Genomic DNA, 23,106 nt, shown 5'->3' on the forward strand with positions numbered 1-23,106 from the left:
AGGCTGTGGTGGCCAGGAGTGGCCACTGCACTCCAGTCTGGGCGACAGTGAGACTCCAACTCAAAAAAATTATGAGGAAACAAAACAGATTATAGGTGTTTGTATCATCACAGCATTAAAAAGTATTGGTGACTGATACTCAGGGACAAATGCTGGGCATTTCAGCCAAACCTCTTCTTTTTTTTTTTTTGAGTTGGAGTCTCACTCTGTCGCCCAGACTGGAGTGCAGTGGCCGTCCCGGCCACCGCAGCCTCGACCTGCTGGGCTCCGGTGATCCTTCCGCCTCAGCCTTCCGAGTAGCCGGAATTACAGGCGCATGCTACCACGCCCAGCTAATTTTTTTATTTTATTGTAGAGATGAGGTCTTGCCTGCCCAGGCGGGTCTTGAACCTGCAGGCTCAGGCAATCCACTCACCTCAGCCTCCCAAAGGCGCGGGATTACAGGCTGAGCCACCGAGCCCAGCTCAAACCTCTTCTGATGCCTGAGCGTGATGTGCGTCCCTGGTCAGGATGGGCTTTTCTGTAAGCAGTTAAAAGACCATTAGAAGGAACTCTTGACCACATCCACCAGTGTATTCAGTGTGGTGATAAAGGAAGTAAAAGGAAACTTGGAGTGCCTATGTTGTCTCTGAAAGGCATGAACTGGCAGTGTGACATTTGACAATTCACATCACTCATATTTTTTACTAAAAGCATAATAGGAATGTAATCATAAGCAGTTAAGTGGAAACTTTAAATACAACAAAACAAAAACTTAATGAAACCCTCAAAGCACCTAAGAGCTCAGGACTCTGCTTCAGTTGAGGCTTTGAAGATGAGCACACAGGGCATATCTTCTGGGCAGAAGAAGAGAAAGGCAGCTGTCTGAAAGAGGATAAAGACGCATTGCACTGTGGAATTTTCTGGGCCCTGTCTTCTAGACCTCTACATGTGGTATCTCTTTTCTGTCTTCAGGTAAAGAGATGCTATTCAGCCTTTTCTCAGGTTCCAGACAGGAAGCCTGGGACTGGTCATCAGTGCCTTTCTCCTGAGGGTCTCACCTTTCTCTGCTTTTCCTCTGCAGAGGAACTGCAGCAGCTGCGGGAACGCTACCATTTCCTGACCGAGGAGTACCAGGCCTTGCAGGAGAGCAACAGCAGCCTCACAGGGCAGCTTGCAGATCTGGAGAGCGAGAGGTACAGCACTCTCTGGAGAGCGAGAGGTCGCGGGCTCTGCAGGACTCTTACCTTGCAGGGCTCTTCCCTGAGGACAGATGTAGCGGCCCTCTGCTCCTAGAGGAGCCAGTCCTCCCCATGGTGTCCCTGAGGGTCCAGAGACTCCTGGAGGCAGGCAGAGGGATCTAACACTGGTGTCTCAGGCCTTGAGTGAATGGGCTCGAAAGTACAGTTTTCTTCCGTTCTAGGCACTGGGGTCTGGCTTGCTCTGCCATAGAGTAGACCAAAAGAGATTCTTTAGTTGCCCGCACAGTCTTGATGCAGTCTAATGGCACGTGCTTCCAGAGGAGAGCTGGCTTGACACCAGGCCCAGCCTCCAAACCAACTGGAGTGGCACTCTTAGAGTCTCCCGGAGCCAAATATTCCTTTGCAGAATAAGATCCTGGAGACTTCTTCTGTAATCTTCTAGGTGTGTTTATTGGAGAGGTGAATTGCAATAAAGACCCCTTACTATCTTTGGTCTAAAATGGAGGCATCTGGACCAACCTCACTTGGTTGGTGATACTGGGCAGAGTTCCCTCCCAGCAGGGCTCTGGGCTTCTGGATTACAGGACACGAAGAGCAACAGAGAGATGGCTGGAGTCCTACACACTAAGGAGTATGATATCGACAGAGTCTCAGACGTCAGAGATGGATTTCCTAGAGCCTGATCCTGAAATGCAGTTGTTGCGACAGCAGCTGCTGGGAGCTGAGGAGCAGATGTATGACATGCAGAACAAGGTAGGGCGCAGAGGGTGGGGTGGCTGGACCCTTCATGTCTGCCTTGCTCCTTCCCCTGACCTGTGGTAGAAGCATCTCCTTAGGATAGAGTGGACAGAGGAGGCAGGCACTGTGGCATGAGACAGTGCTCGGAGGCTTGCTTGCTTGCCTGATGTAAATATCCAATCCCAGCAATGCCAGCCTTCCCTCAGCCTGTTCAGGAAGCGCATGTGGTACCTGCAGTAAATCAGCTTCCCTGTTCTATCTCCCACACAGTGTAAGAAGTTGTGTTGTGAGTTGCAAGAGCTACAGCATCATCGCCAGGTCGGAGAGGAGGAGCAGAGACGGCTGCAGAGGGAGCTCAAGTGTGCCCAGAATGAGGTGCTCCGGTTTCAGACCTCCCACAGTGTCATCCAGGTAAACGACTGCTGGGGGAGGCATCTGGGGAGGGCAGAAGGGCCTCGCAGAGGCACTGCCTCAGCAGGGGTGAGCACAGACAGCTGGGCTGTGCTCAACTGACCCTTGCCCTACAACCAAGGCCAGGCTACTGGAAACCTGTTGTGGAAGTCATATAGCATTGCATTCTAGAAACCGTGGTCATTACTGAGTGTCTGTGTCACAGAAGAAGCCAACTATAGACCTGTGGCAGCTTCTTAAGATGTCTGTGTCTGAAAAGAAACCAGTGGTCTGTAGAGGGTCTGCTGTTTCCTGAGAGTAACTGTTCTACTCACGCCCTCCCCACCACAGAATGAGGAGCTGAAGACTAAACTCTGCACCCTGCAGAAAAAGTATGACACTAGCCAGGATGAGCAGACCGAGCTCCTAAAGATGCAGCTTCAGCTTCAGTCCGAGCTCCAGCAGCTCAAAGTCATGAAGTCCCCAGTCCTAGAAAGCCAGAGTGAGAAGGTAACAGCAACTAGAGGTGAGGGGTAGCTTAGGAGCTGAGCACATCTGTCTGAGGTTTGGGGAGGGCGAATCAGAATAGCGATTGCTATGGAGGCAGCACCACTGGGTAGAGAACACCAGCCCCTCAAGCTCTTTACTGGATGAGAAGGCACCAGGAAAGGAAGTGAGGGGCAGGGAGAAGGAACTCGCAGACTGCTGGCAACTGAGAGTGACTTGGGCAGAGGAACCAGGGGTTGAGGAGCCCAGAGGCACTGCCCAAAGCCCCCTCCGCCTTAGGAGTTACTGTGCCGGCTGCAGAAACTGCAGTTCCAGTACCAGAACATTACATGCGAGAAGGAGAAGCTGCTGGAATTACAGCACCAGCTGCAGCAGAAGCTGCGGTGCCATGAGGCAGAGCTGCAGCGCCTCAGGGACATGGTGGCCTCCTTCCAGGAGAGCAATGAGAAGGTAAAAGGAGCTTGCTTGAGGTGAGGAAAGTGTGGCCAGGCAGAATCTTTTGTGAGAATGAGGGTAGAGGAGGAGTGGGAGTGGTAGGTGTTCTTTGAAGGGGCCAGTGGTGAAGGACTAAAGGGGAACTTAGTAGAGTGGTGCTTTTAGAGTCACAAGGGACTCCTTTGATTTTAAATAAGAGCAGCAGCCTATTAAAAGGAAGCTCCTTCCCCTCCCCCAAAAAGGAAGCCCCAGAAGGTGTGTGTGAGCCCATTAGGAATAGGTCTATCTTGGAATTCCTGGCTGGGATGACACTGGGGCTGGGAAGGGCAAGGGAAGATGGATCCCTTAGTCCCAGCCTGGGGAGAGTGCAGCAGCAGGGCACCGGCTGACAGCCAGGCCTGCCTCCCCTACCAGAACACAGAGATTCACTCCCAGCTCCAGGAGATGAAGCGACTGTACCAGGCCAGCAAGAATGAGCTAGAGCAACAGAAGCACATGTATGACCAGCTCCAGCAGGATTTCCTGCTCTACCAGCTGGAGCTGAAACAGCTCAAAACAACCCAGCCCATTCCTGAGGACAAGGGGGAGTGTGCTAATAAGGTAACTGTAATTCAGAGAGGTGAGAGCTCCTGGGCACTTTCCCGAGAGAGGAGGTACAGAGGCAGAAGGTGAAGTCACTGGCCGAGGGCTTGATGGGCTTCCTAGGCAAGAAGCAAAGGCCTAGAGCCACATGCCGCCACTTTACCACAGTTTGTCCTGGCCATGACTTTGAGCCAGAGCCACAGCTAAGTAGGATCCGGACAGTAGGATCCCAGTCTGAACCCTGAAGTCTGATTCCATGTGTATAGGCATTTATACATTGGTGTCAGCACTGTAGCAATATCTAGTCATTCATGGAGAACGCACCTCTCATTGTTAGAACTTGAGAGAGGGACTGGTTTTCTGAGACAGACTGCATATGCTCTTCTAAAGGGGGCTGTGGTCTTGTGCCTAGAGCACTAATTGGGTTGTAGAGGGACCTAGGCTCTTCCAGGACTTAGCCTGTGACTTTGAAGTAGTTCCATTTTTGAAGCTTGAATTGCACCCTCTTTAAACTGAAGAGAATACTACTCTTATCTCACTTCCTTTTAGTAATAAATCCTGGTAGTGACAAATAAGGCCTGATTCATTTTTTCCCGTTTCTATAGTGTATACATTACAAACTGTTATTAGCACTTTCAGCCCTGGTTACTGATAGGAAGTGGGAAGGTGTTGAAGTATGATAGAGAAAAGGCACCAGGTCACAAAAGATGGTGGCATTGGTCACATTTTGCCAGAATATTCAGTCGTTCCCACCACAGTCAATAGCAGCCTGTGTCCCGAGGGAAAGGCCTCAGGAGACAGGGGGCTGGAAGGGTCATCTGGGCCACCTGAACAGTGTACTCGCCCTTCTGTGCCCAGGCTCCCGCTTTCCCCTTCCTCCACTCCCACTCAAGTGGGGCTCACTGCCTCCTCTCCCAGTGGGCCAGGAGAGGAGTGCTGGATACGGAGCCATCTTTTTCTCTACGTACAGAGCAACATTGAGCTTTTTCTGATGTTAGAAGATTTGGGGTTTTGGAATCATGGGATGATTTTGTCTTCTCAACCTAATTCAGCAATAGCTCATTCTTTTCTAAAGATTTTAAGAGACAACCGGGTGTGGTGGCTCACGCCTGTAATCCCAGCTTTGGGAGGCAGAGGCGAGAGGATTGCCTGAGCCCAGGGGTTCAAGACCAGCCTGGGCAACTTGGCAAACCTCGTCTCTATAATAAATCAAAAAATTAGCCAGGTGTGGTAGCATGTGCCTGTAGTTCCAGCTACTTGGAAGGCTGAAGCTGTAGGATCATCTGAGCCCAGCAGATCAAGGCTGCGATGGCCATGAGTGTGTCACTGCGCTCCAGCCTGGGCAGGAGAGTGAGACTTCAACTCAAAAAAAAAAAAGGGGGGGGGGGAGATGATTAGAAAAACAAAAATGGGGAAAATTAGGGTAAAATAAAGTCCTTATTGGTAAGGAGCATAATAAGTTAGGTCCAAAAACAACTGGGGTTAATGGGAGTACCAGGAGCTAGAGTTCCCAGCAGGGCAGGAAGATGGTATCTACCCCAAGGAATGGGTCAGAGTAAAGGACGGTGGGAAGTGGACAGAGAGGGGTATTGCTAGGCTGCCTCCCGATCTGCCCCACAAGGGAAAGGCAGAAGAGTTGAGGCACGGCCCCCAACAGGCCAGAGCAGCCTGCTTTGAAGAGCAGCCTGCTGGGGTTCCCCATTCAGCACCTAGGCCTGGTCTGTAGGGGCCCAGGTGACTGTGTAGGGAGAGAGACCCGGTGAGTTGCAAGAGGCAGGAGAGCGCAGATGTGCTCTGCTCACCAATCTCACGGAGTGACCCCCTTCACACCCCGCCCGTTCACAGTGTGAGACACTGCTGTCCAAACTGACAGAGTTGCAGGAGAAGTACAAGGCCAGCCAGAAGGAGGTGGGGCAGCTGCAGATGGAGCAGTGTGAGCTCCTGGAGGACCAGAGGAGGATGCAGGAGGAGCAGGGCCAGCTGCAAGAAGAGCTGCATAGGCTCACATTCCCGCTGCCCAAGGGTGGCCTCTTCCTGAAGGTAACCCAGCCAGGAGAACCAGCCAGGGCAGCACCGGCCTCTGTTGGGAGGCTGCTCTGAGAAGCCTCCCATGTGACTCTACTTGGGAAGAAGAAAAGGTAGAATGTAACTCTTTCTTTTCCAAGCTGGCTACTCCTTACTTTCTCACCAGTCTCCCCAAACCCAAAAGCCCAGTAGAGCCAATTAGGGTCCTCATGAGGGCTTCATATCTTCTATTCTGGAGTCTGTGTGGCATTTTCTATTTAGATAGTCCAGCTGGAGAAAATGTACCTAAAAGCGCCTTGTAAACTACAAAATACATCCAAACATAAGCGTTCATTACTACTCAATTAGCAAATCTCCATAGAAAGACTCTCTCCCGTCCCCAGCTAGGCTGTGCAAAGCCAACCCAGAGATTAGTCAGGGAATTGAGCCCACCAGGGAGGAGGCATGGAGGGAGGCATAGGTCTTGCCGCAACCGCCACACTCCTTTGCCTCCTTCCTTCTGATCCACTCAGAGTCAGGAGCTGCTTACAAAGTTACAAGACCTGTGTGAATTGCAGCTGCTCTACCAGGGCAGGCAGGAGGAACAGAAGACACAGATACAGAACCAAGAGCGTGTATTAAAAGAACAATTAGAGGTGTTTGAAGAACTGCGATGTTTCAAAGAGTCTCATTTCCAGGAAGTATTGGAGAATCCCGAGGATTCTAAATCGGCTAAATCCTCAAAATGTGATCGAAACAAGGTAACCACAGGAGAGGTAGGGAGATGGTATCACAGGGAAAGGGGTGCTCCAGAAGGGTCAGAGTTAGGAAGAGGCCTGTTGGGAGTAAGGATAAGGCTGGCTCTGTCCTTCACCATATACCATTTTCAAGATGTATAGTCAAGCCAGTGTTTGTTTGGGTTCTTTTGGACTGACTCTAAATGTGTACGTTTCTCAGTTGCCAAAGTCTAGAACCTTTTGGTGTCTGGATGAGGCCAATCTGGGCCCATTCATTTCCAAGGGAGAATTGCTAGCACATGGGGTTCTTAGTACTGACTATACTATTGTCACTGGAACATTGGTGGCAGTGACAGATCAGGGGTTAGCCAGAAATCCACGCCTTTCAAGCACCAGCAGAGAGGTGACACATGCAGACGACAGTGGCACAGACGAGAGTGACACAGGTAGAGATTGCCACACAAGTCACTTCAGGGCTAGGGGAAGAATTTGGTCTGAGGTCTTAGCATGACCAGAAAGAACAGTTTCCATTTATGTTCTGTTCATTCAGATCTTAGTCTAAACAAGGACAACCAGGGAAGAGCAGAAATCCACACTGTGAGACTGGATCATCTTCCAGGGGCATCAGATGTCCAGGATGGAAGCCTGACCACACAGTGCTGGGAACCAGGTGTAAAATGTTTCCCTCACTGATCTCATCCTGGGCATCAGCAACCCAGAAGCAAGGCCCAGAGGCCACACTCTGGGGCAGGTGACACAGGGAAGAGCAGTGAGACCTCGGCTCCAAGTTCATGTCTTCCAAGGAAAGAATTCTTCCAAGGAAATGACCACATTCAAGGCTGGGGTTAATTTTAGAATTGAGGTAGGGGGAGGGACTGGGCCTACAGGTCAGAATGGTATGTACACCTGACAGATGAGGGTGAGTTAGGGAGCCAGGGTATTCAGGAAATCCACTCAGCACTGCTCCAAGGAAAGAGTGATATGCCAGAGTGCAGAAACCAGAAATGAGAGCCCAGAAAACATGGAGTATCTACCCTGGGGAGATTTTCCCAAACAAGCAAGAAACTGACACGTACCAGTTACCTATAGGCCAGGTCAGAGACATAGGCTTAGCGAGGCTGAAGTGTGGGAGTGCAGTTCACCAGGGTCTGCTCTCGGATGTCTGCACCAGGGGAGGTGCAGCTGGAAGGACTGTGGGCTGAGAATAACGACCATCTCCCACCCCTGCCCCCAGAAGTCCAAGCTGTTCATCAAGCACATGCAGGCTCTGCAGGAGCTGTACAACACCAGCCAAGTGGAGCAAGAGCTCCTGCAGCAGGAGCAGGGGCGGCTCCTGGAGGAGCACAAGAGGCTGCAGGCAGACCTACAGCTCTGCCTGGAGGAAATGCAGCTGCTCCAGGTACAGTCCCCTTCCACAAGGATGAGCCTCACGTCCTGCAAGGACAGCTCTGCTGATACGGCGCCCAGCAGTGAGAACGGTCGCAAGAGTTGCAATAGCTCCACTGATGATAGCGAGAGCTATCTCAGGAGTTACACCAGCACCCAGGCCAGCAATGAGAGCTTTCTCAAGAGCTATGGCAGCAGCACCAGTGCCAGCGAGGCCTACGAGAAGAGTTACCGCAGCAGCAGCAGCAGCAGTGTCACCTACAAGAAGAGTTACAGCAACACCAGCAGCTCTGATACCTGTCACAAGAGTTATGTCAGCAGCTGTGCTGATGACGAGCCTGTGGAGCTGGAAGACTTGGAGGTAACAGTGGCCAGGACAGGCAGGGGAAGACGGGCTCTTGTCTCTTTAAGAGATGCGTCACCAGGGGAAGGGCACATGAAGTGAGGTGGGAACAGGGTCAGTGCCCACCTGGGGAACTACTGGAAGTAAATGAGGTCCCTGTCCACAACAGCCCTGGCTCCCACTCAGCCCCTCATATGGAGATGGCCCCATCTGGATGGAGGCCTAGGATTCAGGACTCTTTGTCAACACCGTCATGGTGCTCTTCATGGGGAGAAATGCGGTATCCCCTGGGCAACTCCAGGTCTGTGTGGCCATTGTTCAGTATCCAGGGAAGGGCCTGGCACAGAGAGCAGGGTGGAGGTCAGGCACTTCTCAGGGTGCCATCATTGCTCCCCACCCCCACAGCATGTTGAGGAAAAGGTTGCAGAGGTGTTGGCCAAGCTGCAGGCAGTGCAGGCCATGTACACGATAAGCCTGAAGGAGCATGACCGACTGCAGGAGCAGATGAAGAGGGCCCTGGACAAGCAGAATGAGCTGAAGGAAGAGCTGGATGCCTGTGAAAAGGCCTTCAGGGAGTGCATGGAAGGCCTCGAGATGCCCGTGGCCTCTCAGAGCGACAAGAATGAGGTAACTGCCATCAGGGAGGCAGGGTTTCCTCCGGGAGTCTCTAGAACCAGAGGAAGTCATGGCCATTTCAGAGAGGCTAAAGAGAGAGAGACAGAGCAGGGAGACTGTGAACCCCAAGAGGCTGAACAGTATGCTCATCACCGATGGGCATTGCCCAGGTGCCCACAGTGCTGGGATTTACTGTTCATCAAGACTCTTATCATCGAATCGTTTTTCTTTTTCCCTTTTCTGTTTCTGTTCTCTTTTGTACCCTGGAACACGTCTGTGGAGTCATATTTCTTTCACTGCCAGTCTTCTTTCATCACTTTTTGTGACATTGCTTTGTCTTGTCTCCCATGGCACGTCAAGGACAGGGCCTTGTCCCCTTCTTTTGGATTTCTCATGATGCCAAGAAGAATGCTCTACATCCCCTAGGAGTGAGGCTGAAGGCCTTGTCTCTGGCCAGGAGTTCATAGTCCAGTGGGGTTGTGAGGTCACTGTGTGTGCACGTGGGAGAGATTCAAAGGGCAGTGGGCACGGGCCTAGGTGGGCTAGTGTTGGCACCTGCGGAGCGGGTAATGATGTGCTGCCATCAGCTGAGGGAGGCAACTTGCCTCTGCTTCCAGGAGGAGGTACGGGAACTCAGTACACTCGGACATGTACACTGCAGTTCCTTAAGTCATGGCACCTATGGGAGAAATGGGTGGGGTGACTGAGGAGTTCCCATGCCAAAAATTCTACAATAAATGACTTAAGGTTCTGAAGTGCTAGCAGCCCGGTAGTTATTCCCCGGACAAGTCACAGTAAAAATGTAACTTTAAATCATCATTTTCAAATCCTTTTGGCTATAAATCTTTAGGTGCCTCAAGTTGGGGAGAAGCTATTTGTAAAACTAAGAGGCTCATTTTCCACAGTTCAGTGTTGTCTATTTTCTACTTCCCATGGGCATTAGCAGGGAAGTTTCTGAGGCAGTGACCCCCCAAGCAAGGGCTTGGGCTGGCATGTGGGCCCAGCTCTGGGTGACTGGCCCTCCACCACCAACAGATCAAAGAACTGCAGTCCAAGCTGCGGGAGCTGCAGCTGCAGTACCAGGCCAGCATGGACGAGCAGGGCCGGCTTCTGGCTGTGCAGGAGCAGCTGGAGGGGCAGCTGCAGTGCTGCCAGGAAGAGCTCTGCCAGCTCAAGAAGAGGCCCTCCGTGGCCAGAGAAGCCCAGGGCAAGAATGGCAATAAGAACACAAACAAGAACGCCAATGGGGCCAAAGTTAAAAAGGTGACCGAGCTGTGCACAGATAGTTCTAACAGCAACTTGGAGATCAAAAAGGTGAGTGGTAGTCTTAGGAGCCAGATAAGCAGAAAGGTGGAGGAGATCCTGGGAAGAAACCTCATCTCCACCGCCACTTCCAGGTGAGGGATCTGTAGGGAGGCTTCTGGGATTTCTAAAGTGTCCACGTAGTTTTGTCTTAGTGGAAGGCTGGCGCTCTTCTTCCTGTGAAGCTGTGGAAAAAGTGGGAAATGGACAACTCATGTCGTGAAGTACAGCCCCAGAGAACCATAATTCCTAGGCTGGATGATGCTTCAATTCGCCCAGCCTCATTTTCTGGGGCCCTTGCTTTTCCTGGGTTATGTACCCAAGAGAAGGATCAAATAGATGAAGAGAGAGGAATTCACGCACTGATAATTGAAAGGATTAGGTAAAAGAGGAGCCCTCCTAAGGGGTGGAAGCAGCAGCTGAGGCTCAGAGCCCAAGGATCTGTAGCTCTAGTGGCCACCTCAAATGCCTTCATGTCCAAGTAGATGTCCTGGTCCTGAGAGGCGAGGTGTGCCTGCTCTCCCCACGTGCCCAGGGAAGTTGGCTCGCAGTCCAAGAACGTAGTGCTACAGCCTCGCGCTGTGGCGTGCTGGAAGTAAGAGGCTTCTGGGGAGAGCACAGCATTGTAATGAGGGTGGGAGTCTTCACAGGTGACAGCAGCCCCATTCCGCTCTCCCCCACCCACAGAGTCTGGAGGTGGTGCTGTACTATAAGGCCAGCCTGAAAGAATTAGATGAGCTAGCAAAGGAAAAGAAAGAGGAGACGGAGGAGGAAAAAGAGGAGAAAATGGAAGAGGAAACAAAGGAGGCATCCTGGGGTGAGCTAGCTTCTGAGCCACCAGACCCTGGGGAAGTGAAGTCCACAGAGAGTCAGGAGGCAGAAGAGGAGGAGCACAAAGACCTAGAGGATAAGGAAGAAGGCAGCGAAGAGGAGGAGGATAATGACTCTCCCCCTGCAGCCGCTGAAGAAAACAACTTCCTCAGACTTTCTGAGAGCACAAAGGTAACCACAGCCAAAGGCTGGAGCAGCAAGAGGTGGGTTCCTGGGCTCAGGTGCCCTGGTGTCCAGGTGACCCTGCCAAGGATGGTCTCTGGGAGGAGAGGCCAGCAAGCCCTGAGGTCTGGTCCTCCGGAGGTGGGATCGGAGAGGGCATGAGAGAGCGAGGGCATGAGAGAGCGAGGGCATGAGAGAGCGGTCTTTCTGAAATGAGCCCAGCCCAACTTGTTGTAGCCATCTCACAATGGTCACCTCTTCTGGGGACAAAGTGGCATCTTTGGAGTCCTGTCTCCTTGCATTTATGTAGTAGCCCTTTATCTTCCTTATGGCACTGCGTGAAGGACACTCTTTCAGGGTATTGCCATTAACCTGGGATACTCAGTCCGGTTTTCCTATGGTGCTCTGTCAGGTTTAACTTCTATTGTTGCTACTAGGAGTATGGGAAGAGGGTAATTTCTTCGTAGGCTCGTATCACGCACTAGGTTCTGTATATCACAGGACATGAGGGTTGGGGCTGGGGTGATCAGGAGTGATAGGAAAATTTTTCAGTCTGTACAGTGGGAGGCGATGGCTAGTTCAAGGAGACCAACCCCAGCCTTAACCCTTTAGTTGCTGGATCTTTGAGAGGTTAGGGTGGAGATATGCTGGGGACATTACCAGCTGGACAGAAGTCGTTCTGGATTTTAATAGCTGGTATATCTGCACAAGTATGTACCAACTAAATTCCTGCCCTGGGCTCCACTGGGAGCTCTGATTCTCTAAAGAGTTTGAGCATTTCCTGAGTAAGTCCTCAGGTTACAGTACAGGTTCCTTCTGTCCCTCTAAACACAGGGAAAGAAAATAAGTCTCTTGTGGTGAGTTTACCCAGTCAACTCTAAGGATGTCTGGAATTTCTGGCAGTTTGATCTGCAGCACTGGCTAAGGATCCAGCATGCAGTTCTCTATTAACCTTGTGTCAGGAGACCATTACTTAGATGTCTAAGTAGGAGCCACTGCAGCTCCTTCCCCAGTGTTCCCTGTCCTTGATTTCGTCATATTCTATCATATGATGTTTCAGAGCCTCTTGAACATCTTTAGCTTGGGTGCCACATTTCTAAAGCTAGACCTAGTTTTTCTCTTCAAAGTCAAGTACGTTCTTTGTATCTATGTTTGGAGATAGCCCTTGTCCTGATGAGTCTTGCATCTTTTGCAGGCAGCTCTACAGGAGTGTTTGTTACTACCTGCAAATTCAGTTTCTTTCTGGATGATTCTTACAATCAAAGAACTAGCCCTTCTCCATTAGTAGCTTTTTAAAGTCCTTTTTTTTTTTTCACATATAGCATTAGACTCCTAGGGGATTTTAGGGACCAGTGCCCAAAATATTAAGAAACTTGATGGGAAGCAGACCAGAACAAGGGGATTAACAAAAGCCCAGGTGGCCTGGCAGAAGATTGGCTCTTCCTAGAATGATCAGGAAAAGTATCCACCCTACTCCTCTAAGGAAGCCGCTACTCTCAGGAGCTTCACAGGAAAGGTCTAGGTGCAGAAAACTCCTGCTTGGCAAGAGACGAGAGGTACATGACAAGACAGAGCATGGGACTCCCCAGCTGATTTGGACCTAGCTGCTGCTTAACGTGTTGAGTTCTGCAATTCCTGCAGGCTGCCAGTGGAGAGAACCAAGGCCCCGGCAGCAGAAAAGAAATGCTACTGCTCTGGCTTACCTGTTTTTTAACCTCTCGATTCCTTTCTCTTTTCCCCTTGTTTTCTCATCTTCATTATCTGTTGGATTCATGTGTTTCTGTCTCACATCTCCTGTCTGTCTCCTTGCTTCTTTCTCATTTGATGTGTTGCAGCCATCCCCTACCCCCGATCCCCCTATCTTCTCTTTGCCTCTTGTAGGCCTGGTGGTCATCTCGGCTTTGCTCTGGTGCTGGTGGGCTGAGACGTCGTCCTAATGCAGGTACTGGTATTGCTTCCTCTCCTGAGGGATAGGGGGAGGGTGCAGGTTGCCCTGGCCTCTCTCTCCCTTTTCTCTCAGCTGCTTAAGTCTTGCCTTTGCCATTTTATGTGAGGTGATGCTCAGGTCTGAGTTTTAGTCCTGGCTTTTCCTTGGCTATCACAAAGTCTGTAACATCTCTGAGCATGTCTTCTTCGTGCAGAGGGAGTTGGAATGCTCACTAGAGACATGGTTTGAGTTTCTTTCCTTGCTGGGAAAAACTTGGATAAGCCCAGCACTGCTGCAGCTGTCAAAGCTGCCTCTGACTACTTTTTCCCCCCTCATCCTCTGTGTGATGGTAAGATTGACCACTTCTGATGAGCTGATGTTTGTCTGCAAGGCTGGTCTGGGCTCTCTTTGTCTTTGTGTAACCCCAGAGCCAAGCTCTCACTGCTGTTGTTACTAGGATGGCAAAATAAGGAATTATTATGGGTGGGAGAGGTCTGAAGAGCTGTGATCTCTGTGATCCTCCCAGGGGCATTTCCATGAGGGCAGCCTAAATTGGTCCTTCATTGATGAGAATGGAACTGAACTCTTAATGTATTAAGCACTTTTCTGCTGAAAAGTCCTCCGATTTGAGACTTCTGGTCTCAGAAAAAGATACCAGTAAACATTTTATTGGTTCTCTGTTTATCTCTTTTGGGGCCAGATGCCATTGAAATTGAATTCCCAAGCTAGGCTTTCTGGAGAGAATATGGTATTGATGGAAGGTTTCTACTAGCCAGAGATATGTATTCTCGTGAATTCAGGACTGGTGGATTCCAGGCACCTTCCAGTTGGCCTCGCCCACGTAATCCAGCCTAATAGCAGGATACAGAATTCAGGAGGCAGAACCCTAGGGTTCCATCTGCCTCTGGAACCTGTAATAAAATCTCTCTTGTCCTGTTTCGGCTCCTTCCCATGTTCTCCCTGCCACCCCTCTTCCCCACCCTCTTCTCACGTGCTGAAGGTGGAGTATAACAGGCTCAGTGCACACAGTGGCAGCCGCAGCATTTGTGGGGGGTGCTTCTCACCATTTCCTTTTCTGTCCTTCCCCTCCTCCCTTTTTTCCCTTTTCAGCCCTTCTTTTTTCTTCTTTATTTCAGGCATTCCAGTTGCTCCCCATGGATGGTCTTTACCTGCTTTAGTGACAGGGGCTGCTCCCTGTACCTGTCCCCTGTGCACTCCAGAGGTCTTGAATCCCTATGAATGAGATCCAAAGTATTCAGTCATAGCCAGGTCATATCAGAGTGAGAGGGAGGGATGCTGGTGAAGGGCCTGCCTGGGGGAGCCTGTTATTCCCAGAGATCTGGAGAGGTCCCAGAAAGCAGCTCCCACCCAGGAACTGAGGCAGCATGATACAATAGAAAACGTGGCTGGTGAGCAGGCAGAAGAACTTGGTTGAGTCCATCTCTGCTTCCAGGCATCAACCCAGTGAGCAAAATGTGTAATCTGAACTTAAAGGACATAAACTTCTGCCCTCCTCACAGGGTTTTTGTGAGGATCAGATGAGTTAATATATATGAAAGTAATTTATAAATTATAAAATATCAATAAGAGCATATGCTTACCAAGTACATGCTAGTGTCACTTAATATATATTAACGAATCCTTACAACAGCCCTATGAGGAAGCTCCTGTTATGATTTTATATATGATTAAATCATAGAGGTTAAGTAATACAGCCAGGAAACAGAATCAATGTTAAGGTCTTAATATCAGCAACAGGTAAACTTCCAATCTTGTTTCCCCTTGTCATTGATCTTTATTTGAGCAGTTTTCCTTGATTGATCCCAAGTATTTAGAAGACACCATACTCCTGTTTAGGCAGATCACATGAACTCTTTTGGTAACTAAAGCATTAACTTATTTCAACTACTGTTTATAAACCCTTTTGCATACTGTGTCCACTAAGTGTCCTCTCCCCACTCCGTACCTGCATTTGATTTTTGCCAACGGGAGATTTTTTTCATCCTTCCCCCATTAGATATAGTCCATTGTTCTTACCTGTAAAGTTTTGTGTGCTGTTGTTTTTTTAAATCTTGACCCTGTCGTTTAAAAATATTCACTTCTAAAAAAAAAATGCTGGCCGGGCTTGGTAGCTCAGCCTGTAATCCCAGCACTTTGGGAGGCCGAGGTGAGTAGATTGCCTGAGCCCGCAGGTTTGAGACCCGCCTGGGCAACTTGGCAAGACCTCATCTCTACATAAATCAAAAAAATTAGCCAGGCATGGTAGCGCGCGCCTGTAGTTCCAGCTACTTGGAAGGCTGAGGCGGAAGGATCGCTGGAGCCCAGCAGGTTGAGGCTGCGGTGGCCGGGAGCGGCCACTGCACTCCAGTCTGGGCGACAGAGTGAGACTCCAACTCAAAAAAAAAAAAAAAATTTCTGAGCACGGTGGCTCACTCCTGTAATCCCACCATTTTAGGAGTATTGCTTGAGCCCAGGAGTTTGAGACTAGCCTGGACAACATAGCGAAACCCCATCTCTTTTTTTAAAAAAATTTTTATAAATTCATTTCTTCTACCAGCTTTACATCATCCTCAAGAGTGACAAGCTCACCTTCCATAGCTTCATCCAAATGACAAGTAAGGACCAAGCCTCTAGAGAGTCGTTAGTCCATTGGCCACTTAATAAATGGTCATACAACAAACTGTACTGTCACCCTGCTCTCATTTCCACATACTATCTGAGGGGCATCATGGAAAGCCTTGTCAAGCAACTCAAGTCCAAAACTATGATTTCCTTGACTTGTCACTTGGGTAACTGGGTCTGCAAGGAAAGCAGACTTGCCCTTCTGAGACATCCACACTGTCCCTGTCCTCATCCAGTCTGGAAGGTTGACTCTGCATGGTGTGAAGGGCACCAGGTCACATTGTGGATTTCAGTCTCTCCCGCTTCGAGAACATCAGACTGACACTCCTAGCAGTGTACATTAGGATGTAAACATCTGAGTGTGTAAATATTTTTTCTAGCTTCTTGGTCTTCATATGTGAATTACTCTGTATATCCACCTGTAATATTGTTTTGCTTTCCATTTCGTATCTTCTGTTTGTCTTAGTGTGACTATTTCTATAGATTCAGGAGATTTTATTTGCTTTTTATAGTTGGCTTTAAATCTTCTTTTTAAATCAGTTACTGTCTGAGCAAATGTGTTCTCAGCATTAATAGGCTATACTCCATTTTTACCTAAAATCACTTTTCTGTTACCTTATATTATAGCTTATGACTCAGAATCCAAATTCTGCCTTTCAAGTAATACAGTAAAAAAGTAATGAAAATACAAACTCTTTCTCCAGGTATATATTTTCTTATCTAAAATTTTCCTATCCCCTAAAGGTTGCTTTTGGATATCTTCTCATGGTGTCACTTGTCCCTCAATCAGCAGGGTTTGCTAGTGGTTGGCAGTGTCTGGAAGCCTCAGCCCACCCTAGCACATGTGCTTGGAAGTCTTGGCATTGGGGTGTTTGAATGACCAGGGCCAGTGGCAGGTTTCTTTGCATTGTCTTGCACTAACATCATTCTCGGCAAAAGGCCCGGCTTCATGAGACCTTCCTCCTGACCTGCACTCAGTGGTGGTACAAGCTCTTCACCTCCCCTCAGTCTCCTTCCCCCTCTGTCCTCCTGCTCTTTGCCCTCTTCTCTCTTGCCATGTCCTCCAGTCCTTTCTCACTGCAGCCATTTGGAGGACCTTTGAAGTCCACCCAAGCTTGCTTCTATGCATAGGCACTAGTATTTGTCTCATTCCATTGGGAGAAACGGAGGCCTGAACACAGGCAGCCACTGAGGTGATGCATACAGGGTTGGGCCACGTGTCTAGTGGGACCAGAACTAAGCACATTGTCTGCACTGTGACCCAGGAGTAAGAGCGCCTGAGCCACATGTCCCCGAGTTGCCCTCAGGTGGCAGTAGGCAGGTGACTGTGGCTTTGGGAGAGTTTGGAAGGCTGGACACTCATGGTTTCTCTTTGGTCCCCACAGAACATGTTTGGGCTGTGGAAGCCTGTGGTATTCTTGGCTATTGCAGCGGTGGCTCTGTATGTGTTACCCAACATGCGACCGCAGGAGTCAGAGTTCTGCCTCATGGAGTGATGGCAGGCCTGGGCCAGCGAGAGGGCAGCTCCCGGTGGCCACCACCCTCAGCTTTGGGCAGGACACACTGTGCCAGAACCCTCCTGTGTGCTCCATGTGTCCCCATCTCCTCAGCCTCAGTCATCTGGGCTGGAGAGACTTGTGGGGAACGGCTGGCTCCCACCTCCTGCCTTGTGTAAGAACCTGGGTCCCTTGTAATTAAATATCAACCTAATGACACAAGACTTTGTGGCTTTTTCTTTGCTAAATGCCTCACACAACCAGAGCAGCATGGTCCCCTTTAACCAAGTGCCTCAGGAGGGCCTGGCTCCTGAAGGTGGCTTGACAGGTGCCTCAGAAACAGGGCCGGCTCCCTGTGGCTCCCTGTGCTGCCAGCCGTGTTGCAGAGGGTGGCTCTGTGATTTCTAACGCTGCCGCAAGGAACTCAGCTGAGCATGAAGAAGTGCAGTGAACAGGGGGTGGGACAAAAGGCCCCCCTTGGGCTCCATGCCCACACCCATTCATGTGAGAAGGATGCCGGAAGAAGATCCACATGTGAGCCTTCGTGGCCTAGTCCTTGTGACTTCTCAAGGGATTCATCCTCAGAGATGACATGTCACTTAACCAGTCAGGGCCCAGGGGGTAAGCAGGTGGCACACTCAAAGCTTTAACTGATGAGAGTTAATGAAAAGACTATGGACCGAAGTCAGAGTTAGGAGAACCGACAAGGAACAGTGAATCAGTACCAGGCACGAGCAACAGTGAAAAGCTGTCCCCATCCCAGGTTGAGGGGTTAGCAAGTGCTGGAGTCCTGGCAAGGGTTCAGGCGTGATGGTGGCCACAGGGCCTGCACCTCCTGCCAGAGCCATGTCAAGTGGAAACCGTGTTTCCCTCCCTCTCCTCCCACCCGCCGGTTCCTGATGGTACCTCTCCTGGGCTGGACCCAGTAGGGAGCCAAGAGTGCAGAATAAAGGTGAGGTCAGTTTTCAAGGTCAGCCTCCTGGAGTGCAGAGCAGGACAGAGGGTTGAGAATGGATCAGAGTGGGGACAAGCAGGATGACCAGGGTAGTGTGTGTGTCCCTGTTGACCATCATTCCTGAGGAATCTCTTGAGCCTGGCTGTTCTCATCATGAATGCTTCCAGATGGAAGTCCCCACATGTATTCTTAAATTGTAGTGGACAGATTAGTGGTTTCCCTGGCATCCTTTGTGCTTCCTGCCCACCTGATGCCAAAGGACTCTGTTCCATTCAACCACACACTCAAAGTAACGTGTATGGATTGTGTACTGTGCTGGCCCTGCCAAGCACTCAATTAATTCATTTCTATCCCAGCCCTTTCCTAGGGGGAGTAGTAAGGACATTTAGAACAAGGAGAGTTTCAAACTGTATGCAACCCAGAAAAGTGACAGGCTGAACTGAGTGATCTTAACAGGCCTGGGGCTGGTGCGACATCATGACGAGCTCCCTGTAAGCATGGCTGCAACTAGACAAACCGAGGGCAGTACCCCATGTTCTTTCTAAGTGACTCCTCTTTGAAGATAGTCCTGATCTGGGGTGGTCTAGCTCCTGGCTATTCTGTGTGGCCCAGGAACCAGCAGGAGCAGTGTCACCTGGAAGCTTGTTAGAAAGGCAGACTTCTACCTAGATCTGCTGGCACAGAATCTGCATTTTTTAACACAATCCCCAGGTGATTCGTATGCATAATGAAATTTGAGAAGCACTGGCCTAGTCAGTTGAATTATATTGTATGTTTTGAGTTGTAACCTAATAAATTCATAACCTAGCTGGTGCCAATCGTCGCTTGTTCTTGAGTGTGGTGAGACCCTGCTGCTTATCTGCTTTACTCCAGCCACTGGTTGGGTGGTGAACATATGCAATGGAAAGGACTGGATGATTACCTATAGCCATTTTGAATTTGTGTCCCCGGCAGTGTTAAAATCCTAACCCCCAAGATGATGATTTCAGGAGGGGGAGTCTGAGGAGGTGCTTAGGTTACAAGAACAGAGCCTCAGGAGTGGGGTTAGTGCCCTTGTAAAAGAGACCTGGAGAGAGCCCTCACCCCTTCTACCTTGTGAGGTACAGTGAGATGACAGCCATCCATGAGGGCGCAGGCTCTCACCGCAGACATCTTGATCTTGGACTTCCCAGACTCCAGAACGGAGGAAAGGAAACTCCTGTTGTTTATAAGCCACCCAGTCTATGGTATGTTGTTGCAGCAGTCCAGATGGACGAAGACACCAAGACTCCCCAACTTGACTTGGAATCATGGCCAAGATGGAGGCCAGGTTCCATAGGGTTGCTCTTCTCATCTTGTTGCTTAGAATGCAGAGCTCCTGACTCAGGACACCCGCCCTTCTGTTCATTTTGGAACCTCTCTCTTCATTCAATGTAAACTTTGTGCCACCTCTGTTACTGATGCACTGTTACCAGTGTCTATTAAAGAGGCCTCTTTTTGTTGAGTGTGAAACATTCACTTGAGCTAGCTTGAAAGAAGGCAGAGGGGTTGATTTTAAGTGGACAGAGATGTCTCTTGGAAGTCACAGGCGGGTATGCACCCAGGCCGAAGCCCAGCTTGTACCAAGGACTCAAAACACCTTCGGGGCCTCTGTCTCTCCCTATTCCCCTCTACCTGCTTCCTTTCTGGCTGACTCCCAGTGGGCTGCTTCTCCTTCCCAGGCGGCAGGCAGAACAGTCACCACCTGCTGCTTCTGTCAAGGACCTGTTGCTGATGGGGGCAGGGTGAGTGGCTCTGAAGATGGCAGGTACTGGTTTTGATCCTGGCAGGTGGAGTGTTAGGCTGCAGGGGAGCAGCTTGGAGGTCCAGGCAGTGATCACTGCAGGGGTGTGGACAGAGCTGTGGGGAAGGGCTTTACTTACACTCAGTCCTCAAGATACCAGCAGAGGAAGCAAACTAACTTTTTCCAGTCACCTGTTAGATGCCAAGCACCAGGCTAATTGTCTCTTGTGTTGTTTCCTTTCATCTGCACACACACAAAATAATCCTCCTGAGAGCATTATTAGTTCCGTTTTACAGGTGAGAAAACTGAGGCCCCAAAGAGCCACACGTGGCAGGGCTAGAATTCAGCCCATGGATCACTCCACTCGGCCACACTCCTGGCAGCTGGGTCAGAGTCACAGTCAGTCTCACACAGTGGTCAGAGTGCCTACTGGGAGCCTGGCCAGCGCAGGATCATCACAGGTGACTGTGGAAATGTCCCTGGTTCAGAAAAACAGGATTTTTCAGACATGGCCCGCTGGACCCGCTCACTTGGATTCAGCCCTGCCTGAGTTGAATATGGCCAGTGTTGGTGGTGATGAGCAGGGCCTTGGTGGGAGAGGCAGGGCCAGGTGAAGAGCCCGCAACCTGGTCTCCCGAGAGAGGTCAGCGGGTAGTGACTCAGGGGTCTATAAACGGCCCACAGCCCCAGCCAGCACCGCCCCAAATACTCAGCTGATGAAACCCCTTGTAAGCCCCTCGGTGAGCCCTGCCTGCCTTGGGGAAGAGCGCGCCGACTCTCCTCGGGGAGGGGGCCCTCCTTGGCAGGGTCAGGACCGGCATTGTGCACGGTCTGTTCCGGCCTGCCTGGTCGGGCCTGGGGCCTGGGCTCATGGGCTATATTGAGGGCTGAGTCACCAGCCTGAGCCTGGGTCAGGCTGACTGTGACTGGCTGCTGGGGCCTGAGTCAGGCCCCGATTTATCCTGGAGAGCAACAGGCTCAGGTTTCTGGGAGCAGTTGGTGGGGGTGATGGGAACTGTCCCTTGGCACTCTGCCCCTCTTCTGCAGGCCATTCACTTGCTCCCCTGCGCCCACACACTGACCTCTCCCTGAGTGAAAGAGTGAGTCAAAGCAGGAGAGCAAAGGAACTACCCTCAGGAGTCCTCTCTGCTCGCCAGTATCTTCAAACCCTCCCACCCTAACAGAGGCCCCCAGCTGACTGGGGAACCTCAGAGAATGCCCACGAAACAAGACTGTGAGCCAGCAGGGCTTGGAAAGGGGCTGTCGGCTCCAAGCTTCCCCACCACTCGCCCCTTCTCTCCTCCCCAGCAGCTCAAAGAGAGGAATCTATCCTTTCTCAGAGCTGCGCCTCAGTTTCCTCATCAGGGCTTCGGCCACAACCCTGCTGAACCCCAAGCTCCTGGCACCTCAGCTTGGCTGCCAGAAGCCTGCCTTTTCTCACACACGGTTCCTTGTGAGACCCAGGGACGTGCCCCAGGACCCTGGCATCTCTCCACAACAGAGCTCAGCCTCTGAGTGGGTGGACAGCACTGGTGCCCGATGGGTGGCCCTGACCATGGGATGGAGGTGGCTTGGGGAAACGAGAGTTCTGGAGACTGAGCGAGAGGCTTGCCAACAGGAGAGTGGAATTCCTGAGCACCTCGTCACGGGCAGCCGACAGAACATGAGCCGCAGGGCCCAGGCTATTTATACCTCGCCTGTCACTATCAGGGCCTCCAGAGGCCCCCCCAGCTGCACACAGCAGGTCCCTTTTCTGTTTCTGGTTCCTTCTCTACTCCTCCTCCTCCCTCCCTGAGGAGCAAGTGATCTCGTTGAGGAGGGGAAAGAAATTATTCATGGACCCCTGTCGCCATAAGCAGGGCCCCCTACAAAACCCCTAAGCTTCTTTCCCAGATCTACAGTGAGAGCTGGCCTCATCAGTCCCTGAGGAGAGAGCCCCCAAAGATGCTCACTGGTCCTCCTCACCAGGCCCAGGGGGAGAAGAGGAGTGAGGTAGAACGATTCGCCTCAAAGTCCCTAGAACCTGCCTTGACTCTACAGACTTCTCAGATATGGCCTCCAGGCAGCTCCGTCCAACTGCCTAGGTCTCCAGGGGTGGGAAAGCAGGGAACCAGGAGCCCAGACCCCATGCCCAGTCACACCTGGGGGGACAGGAGATGTGGGCACACACGAGTTCAGAGCTGCAGACATATTCTCCTTTCGACATAAATATATTCTGCAGCTCTGGCCAGCTGGTCTGTTTGAGTGCCTCAGTTTCCCTGCTGTCACTATTCCTCTTGAGCCCAGCCCTGCCTTGGCATCCTGGTTGACTCCCTCAGGTTCTCCCTGACCACTCTGTCCCGGGCCCTGTCCACCCGCCCCAGTCACGTTTCCCCCTGGCTCTGGCCTGGGCTCTCCCTGCCTCTGTCTGGCCAAGCTGCCTTCTCCCTGGCAGGATCTGCCCAGTGGCCCAAATGGGCATGTTGCCCAGGGGGCTCCCTGGCACCACAGGGGCAGAGCCTCTCCCTCCCTCTCGTCACCTCGGTTGAGTCAGACTGGGGGTAGGGGCACACACAGTGTGAGTCACTGGGTACCCTTTCCCTGAGCTCAGCCTCATTCTGAGGCGATGAGGCCAAATAGACTGGTGACAGGGACACTGAGTCAGGAGCAGGTGCCTTGGACTTTCCCCTGGGTCCCTGGGTTTGGGCTCCAAAGGAGGCTTTTCTACCTGTAAGAGTCAAGCAATGAAGAGACACCCTCCCCCCAGCCTTCTCCCTAATTGGCCGGGACAGTGTCCCTGCTTCTCCTCAAGCCATCTCTGCACAAGTACACGCACTTCCCTTCCCCTTCCCTGTCCGCAGGTGGCCAGTACCCTGGGCCAGGAGCCAGGACTCGCAGGCCCTCTCAACAGCCCTGCCACCACCCAGTCCAGAAAATTCTGTCAACACAGATCAGCGGGTTTAGTCCTCACCACTGGCCTCAGTTTCCCCACACCTCTCTAGGCCCTGCGGGGTGTAGAGGGAGCCTGTTTCATCCCTGACAGACTACTTCGTCTGGGGGTGTCGGTCCCGGTGGAAACCGGTCGGCCTCCACATCCCCCTCCCCGCTTCCAGTGCGTCGGCGGCACCGGGAACTGAGCGCCCCCTGCCCCC

The 23,106-nt window shown here is 51.2% G+C and overlaps 2 protein-coding genes across 2 annotated transcripts in view; both read left to right on the forward strand.

Moving 5' to 3' along the window:
* CCDC136 (coiled-coil domain containing 136) overlaps positions 1-17,477 on the forward strand; it is a 29,345-nt gene extending 11,868 nt beyond the window's left edge. The window contains exons 5-18 of the mRNA XM_008063591.1: positions 1,064-1,175; positions 1,766-1,934; positions 2,190-2,330; positions 2,661-2,819; positions 3,096-3,266; positions 3,666-3,851; positions 5,679-5,873; positions 6,371-6,598; positions 7,809-8,321; positions 8,709-8,930; positions 9,954-10,232; positions 10,908-11,222; positions 13,049-13,155; positions 17,148-17,477. Of these exons, the coding sequence (XP_008061782.1) occupies positions 1,064-1,175; positions 1,766-1,934; positions 2,190-2,330; positions 2,661-2,819; positions 3,096-3,266; positions 3,666-3,851; positions 5,679-5,873; positions 6,371-6,598; positions 7,809-8,321; positions 8,709-8,930; positions 9,954-10,232; positions 10,908-11,222; positions 13,049-13,150 (2,792 nt within the window). The 3' untranslated portion in view covers positions 13,151-13,155; positions 17,148-17,477. The remainder of the gene's footprint in view (positions 1-1,063; positions 1,176-1,765; positions 1,935-2,189; positions 2,331-2,660; positions 2,820-3,095; positions 3,267-3,665; positions 3,852-5,678; positions 5,874-6,370; positions 6,599-7,808; positions 8,322-8,708; positions 8,931-9,953; positions 10,233-10,907; positions 11,223-13,048; positions 13,156-17,147) is intronic.
* A 1,213-nt stretch (positions 17,478-18,690) lies between these two features.
* Positions 18,691-23,106, forward strand: part of FLNC (filamin C) — a 32,875-nt gene continuing 28,459 nt past the window's right edge. Inside the window, exons 1-3 of the mRNA XM_021715281.1 lie at positions 18,691-18,704; positions 19,914-19,976; positions 21,284-21,719. Of these exons, the coding sequence (XP_021570956.1) occupies positions 18,691-18,704; positions 19,914-19,976; positions 21,284-21,719 (513 nt within the window). The remainder of the gene's footprint in view (positions 18,705-19,913; positions 19,977-21,283; positions 21,720-23,106) is intronic.

The sequence above is a fragment of the Carlito syrichta genome, unplaced genomic scaffold (genome assembly GCF_000164805.1).
Source record: "Carlito syrichta isolate Samal-C Ts95f unplaced genomic scaffold, Tarsius_syrichta-2.0.1 Scaffold306949, whole genome shotgun sequence".
Classification (NCBI taxonomy): domain Eukaryota; kingdom Metazoa; phylum Chordata; class Mammalia; order Primates; family Tarsiidae; genus Carlito; species Carlito syrichta.